Here is a 13,946-nt window from a genome sequence, read left to right as displayed (position 1 = left end):
TAAATCAAACAGACTATTCCAATATTATATACACTCATGCACATAATGGATGTGATATTTTCTTTTGATGCACTTTACGCGCAGACTCCCTTTCTGAAAGTCTGAGGTTCAAAAAATAGACTGTGGCTGTAGTGTTTCAATATACTACTGGACAAAGAGGAGCCTCCAGTTAAAAGAAGCACCAATGTGCTATTTGGTGCTTCCTTTAACTGGAGGCTCATCTTTGTCCAGTAGTATATAAAAACCCACCAAACTAGAACAATTTGGCCCAATTCACTGCAGCAATGGGGCTTAGCTGTCTGGTCTTACCACGCTATCGCTATCAAATTTAGTTTAATCAGCAGAGCACAGAAACAATTTTATATTTGTCTTTATTTCAAAGGAAATATAAAAAGAATATGGCAAGTGACTATCCTTCAATCAGCTGACATGAAGATCTCGACCCAAATGATCCACAATAAAAATGTGATTGAATCTTAATTAGGAGATGAGAAGCTATTTTAAGAGAAAGGATGAGAAACAAAATTTTTAAAAACCTTGAATTATTGTCAACACCTCTCTATCTTTGGGTTCAACCCTGGGTTGGAGTTGCAACAGCTAGTGAGAAAGTATGGCAAAGCATGGCAGTTTTGAACAAATGAGTGGTACTGCAAAACTTTATAATTAATAAATGTATCACATACAGTATATGTACCTTAAATGCTAATAGTCTGCATGGCAGGCTTGTTGTTTTAATGTGTGTTTAGATATGTGGTGATGGAATAAAGGTGAACAAAATGATACAATTTCACACCGTATATATAATAGGTGAAGAGAGGATGTGTGAAAAGCTCTACTACCGTACTGCTACTGTAATACTCCATTTTTACGTTGATTAACAAAAAATGCATTTCTGCAACATGTAGCCTCTTTGTTTGTGCTGATGCATTACACCCTACAAAGAATTCTTTGTGAACATTAACCTATTCTCTGCCTAATTTCCTCATAAGCGTTTGAAGTTCATAGTTGTGTGGCTCTACCGCTATGAAACAGATAGATAAGGAAGAAAACGCTTTCACTTCCCTTTCCCGTCTCTTTCATTTGCCCAAAAATGCTCTCAGCTCAATCACACACATAAAAACAAGTTCTGTCTGTCTCATTTCATGCTCCAGAAAGGCAACAGAATGTAGGGAGAAGGGTTTTCTGAATCAAAAGTAATGATGAAAACTGTCAGAGAGATGTCTTGGAGAGAAAATAATTTGAACCTCTGTTTGGTGACATCATCTGATTATAATGTATGTTATAATACATTTTTTTTTTTTTTTTAAATATTCAAGGCCACACATCCATACAAGTTTCATTAAACTAGACTCTGGAAGCTCTTAAAACAAGCTGAGTAAACAGCTCTAATGATCGGGCATTAACAGGAGACAAGGGCGTCATTTGTGATTATTCTGTTGTGTACATTGGCAGCATATTTGCAACATATAACCAACTTACCTACTTTCAAGGATACAAACTGTGAGGACTTTGATGACGTTCGAGCAGCGTGGCATATTGACAACCACAAGCTTAATAACAACAGTCTGCTCTCTTTATAAGTCTTTGAATAAGATGCTAACTTACTACACGCTCCAGGGCTTTTTGTGCCTGAATATGTGCTGTGACTTTATTGGGGGGTGGCGAGCGGAAAGCTAAATTTCTCCTTCAGGGATCAATAGAGTAAATAAAGCAAATAAAGCAGTGACTGTCATCTTTCCTGATGCGGGGCAAGCCAAAAAGCACAAAGCATAGCTGTCTAGAAGGAGGTTTAGAGGACCCAAGTAATACCCCTATCTGTGGACCTTGCACTGTGAGATCTGAGAGGGACGAGGAAAACAAACTTATTTAGTTATTACTTATTTATTTTGATTTAGACACCCAATATGTGAAGCAGCACCGCAGGACCCAAAACCAAACAAACCAGTGAAAAAAATGGTAAGAAAAGCTGAATCAGTGATCACTTTATGTTGTATATTTGGATGTTTCCTGCTGCTAGTGCACATTAAATCACACAAAAGTGTTAATGGCATCACTCATCACGAACATGTAAGACGATGTAGCATGATGGTAACTGTGCTTTAACAGGAGAGGAAAGACATTTATGTTTGCGTTGTCACCACATCCAAACTGCCCACAATATCACATCATCGACCAGCACTCTACAGTGAACCAAGTTTGCTGATCTCCCCTCTATGTTGCATAATTAAAGTGGGCCAACAAAAGCGGACTCATGTCCCAAGATTATGTTACAGGGGCTTTGAGGACAGCTATTGTCTGAATTTACAACTGGGTAATAATGCATATCGATCGGCACAGCAGTGTTTTCAGCATTTACCTGGGTATAGAGTAGCAGGCTAAATGGATGTCGATCTTGCGTGACATCTGGAGGCAGTGAGCAGCACATCTCTCTAAAATAAGCCTGTCTTTTTTTCTACTTTTTTTTTTTTTTTTAAACAACACCAACTGGACAGAGCCAGTTTATCCTGCGCTGCACACATTACATCATCTAGGTAGAGCTGGGTGTCACACTGCGATACTTTAAGCACCGCCTGACTTGTGCCCATATTGGAAACTTGATTGCTGGAAACTGCCAGGAACTTAAAGTTGGCATAGAATTGTGGTTCAGATCCAGTCAGTTGTTCCCTGGTGTAAACCCCAATTTCTTAACTTCAAACTGTATCTTACTTTTGTGCCAAGACAACACAAAGTTTTGGCTTTAGATGTTTGGCTTACTTTGTTAGGTGGTAAAAAAAAAAAGGTTTTTGAAGAAAAGCTGTTTATACTCAGCACATGAAAGTATAACAGAAAGTATCACTTTGGTATTACAACTAAAAATCAGGTATCGTGTTGCCATTGGTGTATATAAATTTTGAATGACACCAAGCACTTTACTTCCACAGAACAAAAGAACCAAAAACTAATCAGGCTAATGACAGAGAGTGAACAATTGACATGCTGGTGATTACTGAGAAGCAATCATTCAAGACAAATGAAAGAGACAGCTATAGATGAGTCATGGGCCTTAAACCCATATATTAGTTATTTAATGTCTCAGCTAATTAAGTGAGTAATAGTGAGTAATTATGTGTTTTACTCCTTACTGAAAAAAAGAAAATCTGAGTCCAGGATTTTGAGCATCCAAGTGGGGTCAACCTTCTGCTTTATCCCCTCTCCCCTTATCGAAGGATAAGGCGCACAAGCTCTGCAAAGATTTCATCTAAATGGGTCGGAGACACCTTCAGCAGGACGTTTTCTTCAGGCCGGGCCGAGAAATATTTCAGAAAATCAACCATCACTGCTGATCAGAGCAATATCAATTCAAGAAAGCATTGCCACTGACAAACTACAAATGCATCCAGCTTCCCAGTACCGCTGCCCTTTAATTTATGTGAATCGGTGCTGTTTTAAACAACTGCAAAGTCACTGGCTGACCTTCAGTTTGAGAACCGGGCAGAGTGATGCTGTGGGAACATCTTATAAGTGACTGAAGTTGGCTAACTTTCAATTAGTTGGCATCTCCGCACGGACAACAGGACGAGTGGGATACAGAGGATCGTGACTGGAGATCATGTTCATCCTCTAACATATGATGACAGTGATCGACTTGGACGGCGGGGGAAGCCATGGAGCTCGGTGAAAAAGATGAAAATGTCAGTGACGCATTACGTCTGTATCATGAAAGTCAGTTACAGAGTTGCCCCCTGGCTGTTTTATTACCAAACCACCGCATCCATGTTTTTTGTTTTTTTGTTTGTTTGTTTTTGTGTGTGTGTGTGTGTGGGGGGGGGGGGGGGTCCTAGATCAGGATCATGTCCCTGTGATGCTGGGACACGCGCGTTTGGCTACCTGGTCGGAGGGGTCATCCCATCATCCCCTGTGTCATACTAGCAGCAGCTAGCTAAGTCAGCGGCGGCTAGGTGCTCGCGTCTGACTGGTCCTCGGTGATTCAGTCGGGATGCAAATACAAAAGGATGAGATGCTGCTGGCGTCTCAGCCCGAGCGGCCGCACAAAGCAGCGGCTCTGCGCCTCAATTCAGCGGAGCCTTGTTACGACACGGTAGTTTCCTCTACATAAGCAAGACGGGCGGCCGAGGTTGTCTGGGAGGAGAGAGAGAGAGAGAGAAAAGCGAACTGCCTTACCACAGCTGCGGTGCGATGACCATGTCTTTACAGTTCTTGGCGCAGGAAACAATTGAAGGGGTCTCCCTTGACTGGCCAGAGATTCCCAGCCTCTCAAAGACAAACGGCCTCCATAGCGTTACACATCCAGTACATCTGTTTCCTTCTTCCGAAAGACGTGCACCGTACGGAGGCTAGAACATTACGGAAAGTCAAAAAAAAAAAAGAAAAAAGTGCTGTGTTCGCCCGTTTCCTTGAATGCGGGCTGTGATGCTCGGCTCAGCTCAGCTGCACTCTCCGCTCGCTCCTCCCTGCAGCAAGATTGGCTTTGAGCGGGAAGAAATCACCGGAATGGATCCGACACTGGGCGGACGGTGGCTGGCCACAAAACGTGGCAATGGAGTCACGCAAAACCTCGGGACTCGGAGTAGCCAACTTTGGGGACCCCCCGGGGCAGCAAAGGCTGGACTGGCCACCCGGGCGAAGCGGGCGACTGCCCGGTGGCCCCACACCTCCAGAGGCGCCTAAGGGCCACCAATTTGTCTGAACTTTGTACCACTGAAGTACAACAGCAACCACGCTCCGTCCTGTACCCTTATTGAACTGCTGAAAGTTCAATTTTGGACTTATGTGAAAGAAAAAACTCAACTCAACTGACTTAAAAATGCTCTTAAGCGAGGTTAAGGGCAGATCCTAGATGATGGCAGTATGCTACAGAAATAGAGCCAATCACAACTCTGTTTCCCGTCTGATAATAATAATAATAATAATGATGCAGTGTAATCAAGAATATAGTGGCTTTAGTCTATTGTTTGCGTTTGAACATTTCATAGCATGTTCCTTTTTTTGGTATCTACACACAAGAGTAAAAATGGCATTGACTTTATTTGCACTTGTCAGTGTGGTACTAAATTATATGACTTCTCTGATGTATCTGCCAACAGCAGAATTTATTGCAGCAGAATTTTTTTTCCGTTTAAGACAGTTTCCTGTGATTTTCATCTCTATTTATATATTCATAGAATATGAATATGTTAGATTGTTGCTAATTTCCCACGTTATTTATTTCCGGAGATTTAAAGATTTCACGCAAATATTTAAAAATATTTACGCTTTTTTTTTTCTTTTTGTACAATTTGGCAGATGTAGGGTCAATCTATATTTCTGATTGTTTATTTCTTCTACAGTCATACATGTGATCAATCATGTGATCAGTTGCGAGTTGCTCTTAAAAAATTCTTTAACACTTGGCTTTAAATAGGAGTAATTCACATGATAAACTGTATTGAGCTCATTGGTTGTAAAGGTTGTGTTTTATCAAACTGCTTCCAAGTTTCCGGTACTTAACTAATTAACACAAAGAAAACCTTGGGCAATGTCATCTTATTCCATCATAGAAGTACTGTAATAATCCAACCAACGATTATTTTCATTATCAGCAGTAGGTCTGACAATAATTTTCTTTAATCGTCGATTGATTGTTCAGTGAATAAAAGTGAATGAAATGTCAAAATAGTGAAAAATGCTCCTCATTACTCCTTCAAGCCCAAGTTAACATATTCAGATTGCTTTTTTTTTATCTGGCCAACAGTCAAAAGTCAAAGGAAGTTGAGTTTACTATCACAGAAAGCTACAAAAAATTGGTAAATATTCACAATTGAAAAGCTGGCACCAGCTTTTGATTAATATAGATAATAGATTATAATATAGATTGATATGATTAATCAGTTAATCAGAATTGTTGCCAATTCATTTTCGGTCAGTTGACTAATTGATTAATCAAATCATCATTTCAGCTCCAGAGCACTGGTCAGTTTCTAGCTGCCTGGGGAAATAGAGAAACTGCCATGTACAGTGGGGGTTAATAATACATTATATCTTTGCCCTGGGGTCCCCTGGGAGGTTGACCTGGCCATGGGAACAGCCCAGGAGATCCCTTTACCTCCAGGTATTATGCGTATTATACTGCCACTTGTTGAAATTCCTTATCAGAAAATATTGTGGCACAAGCTGTGATAGCGCCACTGATGAACTCAGCACGCCATATGTCAGGGATTACGCAAGGAGCTCTGAGGTCAAACATGGGGCAGTGCTGCCACTGCAGAGAAAAATCGTTCAGTGAATGTTTCCTGTATGAAAATCACCACCAAGCTCAAAAGCTTTTACGTGCTCTTACCTTTTTGTTGTACTTATGCCATGTATAACCAGAGACTGAATGGTTGCCTGGCAACGGCTCTCACCAACCCTCCCTTACAGCTAATGAGCAGCAAACAAGCCCTCTGTCAGATCCAGTGGTGCAAAGTAGCTATGTGGCTGCGCAGATTGATGTATTAGATGTGACGATGTATCTTGTGGTTGGTGGGATGGAAGTGAATGTTTCCTACATAATTTAGCTGCTGATCACTCTTGGTAAAATTTCACATCGACGAACCCAGTTTTCATCGTTTTATTGTTGAACTTAAAGATGTGAAGAACTAAAGAGCTAAGATAAATTTCAAAGTTTTAAATGAATATTATTTAATTTGAACTTTAAAAACGAATGTGAGTGAATTGACTTCAGTGGACCTAGCGGACTCCCCTGGCCTGTACAAAATTTGCACATGTTTTTGTATGACTATTGTTGTACCTCTTTGTTGTAAATAGATTTTAAAAAGTAACTAAGGGCATGTAATGTACTTTATTAAAATTTTGAGGTACTTTACTTGCTACTTTCTATCCCACTACAATTCAGTTGGAAGTAATCTACACTTACTCCAGCACATTTATTTTAGGGCTGTCGTGACGAGCTACTTTGCACTTTAAAATCTTCCATCCCTTACAAAGGGGATTCATTGTTCTGCACGACATGTGACTTCTAATAATTCCTGCAGGACTCCTTCACAACTGAAACATATTCCTAAGGGACTTTTTTTAAGGTATTGGTTTAGAAATTATGATACATTTTTATAGATTAAACTACCCAACAGTATATAAATCAGTTACAATTAGCTTAAAAATGAAAATGCTATTCACACATAATGCATCATCAACAATATTCCAATAATATAATATTTAATTATATAACAATCTGAAAGGGACATTATGCATAATGAATGGCATACTTATTTTTGATACTTTAAGTACATTTTGGCACCAATATCTACTTTTGTACTTTTACGAAAGTAAAAGTTTTTTAACACAGGACTTTTACTTGTAGTAGTACTACTTTCACTTTAGTAAAGGACGTGAGCGCTAGCACTCACTGCAGCGGTGGCTCAGACAAGTTGAGAGCATATTACAGAGCTGACACAACAGAGAACCTAATAAAATGACCATAAACGCTGCTTACACATTAATGCACCAGTAATATATCCAATGCTGTAATATTTTACGCTCATTAACACAATGAAAAGGGACATTTTGCATAAAGAGCATTTTAACTTTTGCTACCTTAAGGACCCTACACACCTATAGTCCACCCACACTTACGTTGCCCGATTTTGACCTCTTCTCAAGACTGTGGTGACACAAAAACTTGTCGCTGTCTGTCTGCAAGGTCTGCCATGTTAACATGAACTAATTGTCAATGACCATTAAATTACCAAGGCTATGGACGTCCACTTTCTGCATGGTCACAAGGTTGGAATAAAATTGAACCAGTCACCAATTTAGCTGCTTTATGTCATAGTTAACTTAAAGCAGCTATTTGAGACAGATGTAAAGGCCGCGGAGACTTGACAACAGAGGGACGGCGAATGCATTATCGAGGCAAATGTTTGAGTGTAATGAGATTACCTGTCAACCATATGTCAAATTGCCCTAAAATACAGAAGCAGCAACAGAAAGAAAAAACAGTAAGTCCTGCATCCTGGTGATGTAAGAGGTGAGACAAAGTGACCTCAGTTACATCACAGTATCAGTGAAAGCAGCAGACATGTACTTATCCTGTTATACTGAATTAAGAAAAGCAGGCTAGTCAGTATTAACGGATACAGTTAGTGTTTCACTGAATGGCTGAATGGGCGAAGTGACTCTGTGTGTGATGGTTCGGTGCTCATTAGTGTGTGGGGTTCTCTAGTGGCATGGTGTCTTGGAAACCTGTACACGCCTGGGATTATTCACACACAGCGGGGTCTATGGGGAGGGTTTTATGTGCATACGTAACTCAAGAGGTAGTCTACGGGCAAGGGGAGCCATACTTTTCTCTCATGTGTCTGTGCCTGTCTCAAAAAATGGTATATCAGATTTCATGGCTGGCATACCCAGGCCGAACTCGGACACGCTCCAATTTAGGCTCTCCCCTTGTCTCACAGCTTTGCCATTGCCAGAGTAGCGCTTGTTACGATTGAACATTTTCATTTTAAGGTTTTCTATTGTAGAGGCAGAGGGGATCTGTACGAATCCTGTGTGGGCAGAAATCGGTGAAAGTGTGCGGGAAGCCAGAAGACGGTCCATGAAGTACAAGTCCGTTAGCTCACTTTTGGTGACCAGTACCTTTTCTGCTGACATAACACTGCTGTTTCCTGTTATGCATGACCATGGAAAGGCAGGTGAAAACTTGCCCTGACACTGGTAGAGAGACGGACAGTCCCGGCCAATGTAACTTCAGTGTAAAGTCACATTTCTAAGAACATTTTTATGATTATGTTGACATCCGACACCAGGAAAAACAAGGTGCGGTGCTCAAATCACGTTGTTTACGATAACTCGGTGGCTATGCAGCTGCCTGGCCGCAGACGAAACCGTCACCGACAAGTGTTAGGGTTTGGTGTTGTGTGTCACTGGAGCTGTAGGGATCCCATCCTAAAATGAAGGCGACCTCTGGCGTAGGAAACCTTACAGCACTCTTCATTGTTTCTGCCCGCCGGGGGGGTGCCCCCGGTGAGTGCCGAGCTGTCACGTAATGCGGTCGGCGGCGACGGTTTCGTAAAGCAGCAGCAGTCGGTGTGTCGGGTGCCGGGGTTTGACACCGGGGGCGGGTTTTGGAGACAGCGCTCACCGAGCCCGCAGTGACGAAAACAGGTTAGCTAACCGATGACGTTCAGCGGAAGTGACTTCGCCGAGCGGAAGCACGTGTGGGGCTCATTAGTGACCGAGAGACGGCGGCGGGACGAGAAACCGGGGAACGAGAAGCCTCAACAAGTCGGTTGAACGCAAATTAAGAAAAAGGTAAGACGACCAACATCAAGAGAAAAAGCTTCTCCAGTTGTCCTGCGCAGTGTAAGGATCTTTTCATGCGACTTAAATCCGTCTTCGCTATTTTCCGTTCTCGTGAAACGTGGCGTAACACCGGCGTTTCTGGAGACCATCCGCTTATTATTATTATTATTTATTTTTATTTTTTTCACATATCTGAGAAGCTGTCTCACATATTTACTTCAAAAATATCTCCCTGTGACTTACGTCCGCTACCTTTTCTATCTCATATGTAGGTTTTTGCCTTAATATCTAACATAATTTGACATTTGGCCTGTACGAGATAGCGGATATTAGCAGTGTTTCTGCAGAAATTCTTCATATCTCAAAGGTAGCGAGCTTACATAGGCGCTGTTTTTGTTTTCTAAGAGAAACTATGGCAGTAAAGTAAAAGTTACCTAAGAGGGTTTTGTAACAAAGGCACAGGGACACATTGGTTGTGCAACTTGGAAGAGAGCGCCCCCTTATGGCTGAATGGGGGTTTTAAGTTTAACAATCTTATGCAAAAGCGGGAACATTAAAATGCAAAGTGTGATTTTTTTAATAAAGGAAGTAGCTAAACATAAGCCAGTGATGATTAAAAATAAATAAATGCTAATGAGGCAATTAAGTCCCGACTGTCCCGTGTCTGCATTTCTCCCTCATAGAAACCATGCCTGCAGACATTAACAAAGGCAAGAAGACGTTTGTCCAGAAGTGCGCCCAGTGCCATACTGTGGAGAATGGTGGGAAGCATAAGGTCGGGCCCAACCTTTGGGGTCTGTTCGGACGCAAAACGGGCCAGGCTGAAGGCTACTCCTACACTGAGGCCAACAAAAGCAAAGGTAAGCACTTGTACGTGTGTAGTCAGAGAATTTGAACCGTCTCGGGAATCCTGATGTTTGGCTAAAACGTGGCTCTCCGCTCGTGTCTGTTCACTTTAATTCCAGGCATTATCTGGGATGAGGACACCCTGATGATTTATTTGGAGAACCCCAAGAAATACATTCCGGGGACAAAGATGATCTTCGCTGGCATCAAAAAGAAGAATGAACGGGCTGACCTTATTGCCTATCTTAAGTCTTCAACTTCATAAAAGGACTCTTCGTCTGTGCATCTTTGCCAGTTTTTGTGAATTGACAAACTGCTAAAGAGGCCAGGACTTGTCATTTTTTTTCAAGTTCGAGCAGAACAGCAAGCAGACTGAGTGGTTGTTGGCGTAATTTGCCGTCTTTGTCACAGCTGTACCTCTGCTTCTGATGCGATCCTCTGTGGTGGAGGAAATGATATCCCCTGTTTTTAACAGGTTACTTTTCTAACATAAATTATTAAACCATATACTGTGTATTCTGAATATAGACTGTAAACTGTGTTATGTTTGCTAATTTACTGTAATCTAGTTTTTTGTTTCTCCATAATTTCTTGGTTTATAATTCAATTCTCCAAATAGAATTTAATATGCCTTTCTCCCTCTGATTTGAAGATACCTCATTAGTCTTTTTATTGTGTCATTTTTGAATCTGCAACTTGAATAAAACTGACACTAAACAGGATATTTGAAACTTGGTTTATTGGATATGTTCCCAGAAGTTAATAAGCGCTCAAAATTAGATTAAATACAGGGTGTGGGCGATCACGGAAGGCTATAATTTTTTTTCCTTATTTTAACAGCTTTGGCTAATGCAGTGCATTTGTGACTCAAATTGGAGTACTATCTGCCGGCATATCAATATTTTGATACACATGTATGCCAGAGTGTGTGCAGGTCTTAAATTTTCTCCGCCAGGAAGATGGCTAAATATTACGTGATCTGGCTTCTGGGTTTAGTCATTCACTCATAAGATCAGTGCACGTTTGGTTCTTTTTCCAGCAGAGAGTAGCTTCTCCCTCCAAACGAAGCCGCTTGTAACTTGTAGCTTTTGGAAATCTCTTTGAATGTGGAAAGTGGTGCGTGCATGATAAATGCTGCCTATTTTTGAGGAAGTTGGTTTGACTTTTAGCTTGTTTGACCTCAGCATAAATTGGCGAAGATTCTGCATGTTGACTGCAGAAGTTCAGTGAGTGCATTTGTGGGATCATTGCGCGTAGACAAAAGCTGGTAAAAGACGATATGGTTTTTTTATTTTTATGAGCTCATAGTAAATATTGAAAGCTCTACTACCTAGAATTCTTTAAGTTTCAATGAGAAGAGATCATAGGACAAGGGTTGTGAAACAACAGCAAAGACTGGCTTATCCATCAGAGCTTGGCTGTCTGTCTACTCCGTCCATGTTGTGGAGTATTGCTCCCTCTAGCGTTCGCATGCCACACCTGCAGCCTTATTTGCACACAGATTCAGTGACGATAACCTACTGTACAAAGGAATTTGATTTGCTCACATCTCCCTTCTGCCAATAAAAGTCGCTGTTGGATAACCAAATGACATAGACCACTGCAGATTCCACATTGGCCCAAGTTTGGCGGCTGTGAAATGCTATGAGACCCACGTTTCTTCACTTTGATTACTCTTGTCAGCCTTGCAGTCTCATCACCGAAGCCTTTTCAGGGAATGCATGGGAATTCATTGTGTTTGACGGTACTGTAGCATAATTTCATTAAATTGTCATTTGCTATTATGAAGTCTTGTGCATCTAGAACAGCAGCGATTGAATAAGCGCAGAATGAAATTATCCTCAACGGGCAAAAATCCACCTCTGCAATCCACCATTTTTTTTATCATCTTAACATAAAGTGTATTTTACATCATGCCGAGGAGATGATAGGGGAATTTACCCTAGGTATCATCATCCTCAGCATCCATCTCCATCGTACTTAGAGCGCCTCTCCACGGAGGCCAGGCGGTTCGGATGGCCAGAGGGCTGACTGCTGGAGCAGCCCTGATCCCCTGGATGTGTGACGACGCGAGCGTCAGCGGGACAGAGCCAACCACAGCCAGCGTCATCCGCGCACAAGAACACACACACACACACACACACACACGACGGCGATGCTCGGTAGTGGCTCTCCGTCAGATTGCCCGTGCTCGTCCAGGTCCGAGCGAGCCTGAACTGGCTTCCGCACCTCTTTGCTTGGATCTGCTCTGAGGACCTGAACTTGAGTGAGCGGCGCGGAGATGCCGTGGAGGGCTACGGCGGTGCGCAAAGGGAGTCTCCATCCTTCTCCCCACAGAGTGGAAAACTGGATATGGAGCCGGAGATTCAGGGCTGTTCCCAACCTGGGCATCTTGGAAGTTGTGCTATTCAAACGATTCTCCACCTTAACCCTCAGTGAAGCCTCATAGATGGTGTTTCCCTGCGCGACTTCATGGAACCGGTTGACTGAGGACCATCTGAAGAACAGACATGGCAGTGCCAAATGTGGTGTTCTCTGACGTGGAAAGTTTCCTGGACTCGCATCCCGAGCTGTTCGAGGACTACCTGAACAGAAAGGGGAATTACAGCATGGTGGAGAAATGGCTCAAGAACCACCAGGCGAGCAAAAGTCCGGCGGCCGCAGCTGCCGCCGAGCCGAGAGAAGAGAAGGGCAACGCGTGCAAGGACAGCTGGGCCAGCAAGTGCGACGGTCTGCAGCGGAGAGCCTCGCAGAAGGAGCTGCGCAAAACTTTCGCCAGATCAAAGGCCATCAATGTCAACAGGACATACGACGAGCACGTCAACTCCCGGGCCCAGGAGCCGCTGACGAGCATGAGGAGGCGAGCTCTGCTGAGGAAAGCCAGCTCGCTGCCCCCGACCACTGCGCACATACTGAGCGCACTGCTGGAGTCCAGAGTCAACATCCCCCAGTACCCGTCCACAGCCGTGGATTTCAAATACCACCTCAAAGAACACAACGAACGAGAGTTTTTCCTGGAGCTTGTAAAGGACATATCTAACGACTTGGATCTCACGAGCCTCAGCTACAAAATCCTCGTGTTCGTTTGCATCATGGTCGATGCAGACCGGTGCTCCTTGTTTTTAGTGGAGGGAACGGGCAACAAGAAGACGCTCGTGTCCAAATTCTTTGACGTGCACGCGGGGACCACGGTTTTACCCTCCATGAATTCGGACGAAGTTCAAGTTCCGTGGGGGAAAGGAATCATTGGATACGTGGCGGAGCACGGGGAGACGGTGAACATTCCTGACGCTTATCAGGTGCCTGCTCCGCTTTGTGCGTGTGTGCGTTTGCGTGAGTCACAGAAGGAGAGAGAGAGAGAGAGAGGGAGAGACATATCATTTCAGTCTGTCGTTTTTGTTTTTTTTTAATCTGTCACACAGCCAATCGATCATCAGTCAAACTGTGTAGCAGAGCCGAGTGCATGGGAATCCACACCAACAGTCAGCTGGACAGGGCTTTGTGTCAAACCACCGGTTCGCACGAAAACAGCGCTGACTAATAGACATAAGGAAACAAGGGAGAAGTCGACTTCTCTCCTTGCAGTTTTGGCAGTTCCCCCGCGTTTACCTTGAGTTCTATAAAGTAAGGCAGTAGTACTACAGTACATTCAAGCAGCCAAGGCACCAGATAGCTTAACGATGCGAACAGCCCCCTTAGAGAGGTCTGAGCAGACCTCACCTCGGCCGACCAGACGTTCACACTGGACATGAAGAGTTGCATTGCTTTACTGTGCAAACACAGCGGCTGCCCGAGCAACACTTCAAGTCAGACACTCGTCC

At 43.0% G+C, this 13,946-nt stretch overlaps 3 protein-coding genes across 9 annotated transcripts in view; 2 read left to right on the top strand and 1 right to left on the bottom strand.

The window, feature by feature from the left end:
- The window catches only part of osbpl6 (oxysterol binding protein-like 6), a 38,556-nt gene extending 34,128 nt beyond the window's left edge, over positions 1–4,428 (bottom strand). For both annotated transcript variants that reach the window (XM_040148025.1, XM_040148026.1), the window contains exon 1: positions 4,162–4,428. The gene's annotated coding sequence lies outside the window, so the exon portion shown is untranslated. The remainder of the gene's footprint in view (positions 1–4,161) is intronic.
- A 4,697-nt stretch (positions 4,429–9,125) lies between these two features.
- On the top strand, positions 9,126–10,847 carry LOC120801507 (cytochrome c-b). 2 transcript variants are annotated; one of them, XM_040148605.1, is made up of 3 exons: positions 9,126–9,339; positions 9,963–10,139; positions 10,245–10,847. In XM_040148605.1, the coding sequence occupies exons 2-3, from the start codon at positions 9,968–9,970 to the stop codon at positions 10,388–10,390; spliced, it is 318 nt and encodes a 105-aa protein (XP_040004539.1). In that variant the 5' UTR covers positions 9,126–9,339; positions 9,963–9,967; the 3' UTR covers positions 10,391–10,847. The 2 variants fall into 2 exon arrangements, with proteins under 2 accessions (XP_040004539.1, XP_040004538.1); XM_040148604.1 differs by having other exon boundaries at positions 9,133–9,288.
- Positions 10,848–11,801: 954 nt separating this feature from the next.
- The window catches only part of pde11a (phosphodiesterase 11a), a 41,599-nt gene continuing 39,454 nt past the window's right edge, over positions 11,802–13,946 (top strand). The window contains exon 1 of one of the 5 annotated variants that reach the window (XM_040147582.1): positions 11,802–11,869. In XM_040147582.1, coding sequence (XP_040003516.1) covers positions 11,843–11,869 — 27 coding nt within the window. In that variant the 5' untranslated portion in view covers positions 11,802–11,842. Of the gene's footprint in view, positions 11,870–12,435; positions 13,425–13,590; positions 13,750–13,946 lie in introns of those variants that run through there. The other 4 variants (XM_040147580.1, XR_005709050.1, XM_040147581.1 and 1 more) reach the window with 4 other exon arrangements.

The sequence above is a fragment of the Xiphias gladius genome, chromosome 16 (assembly GCF_016859285.1).
Source record: "Xiphias gladius isolate SHS-SW01 ecotype Sanya breed wild chromosome 16, ASM1685928v1, whole genome shotgun sequence".
Taxonomy (NCBI): Eukaryota; Metazoa; Chordata; class Actinopteri; order Istiophoriformes; family Xiphiidae; genus Xiphias; species Xiphias gladius.
This window is presented reverse-complemented; position numbering and strand designations above follow the sequence as displayed.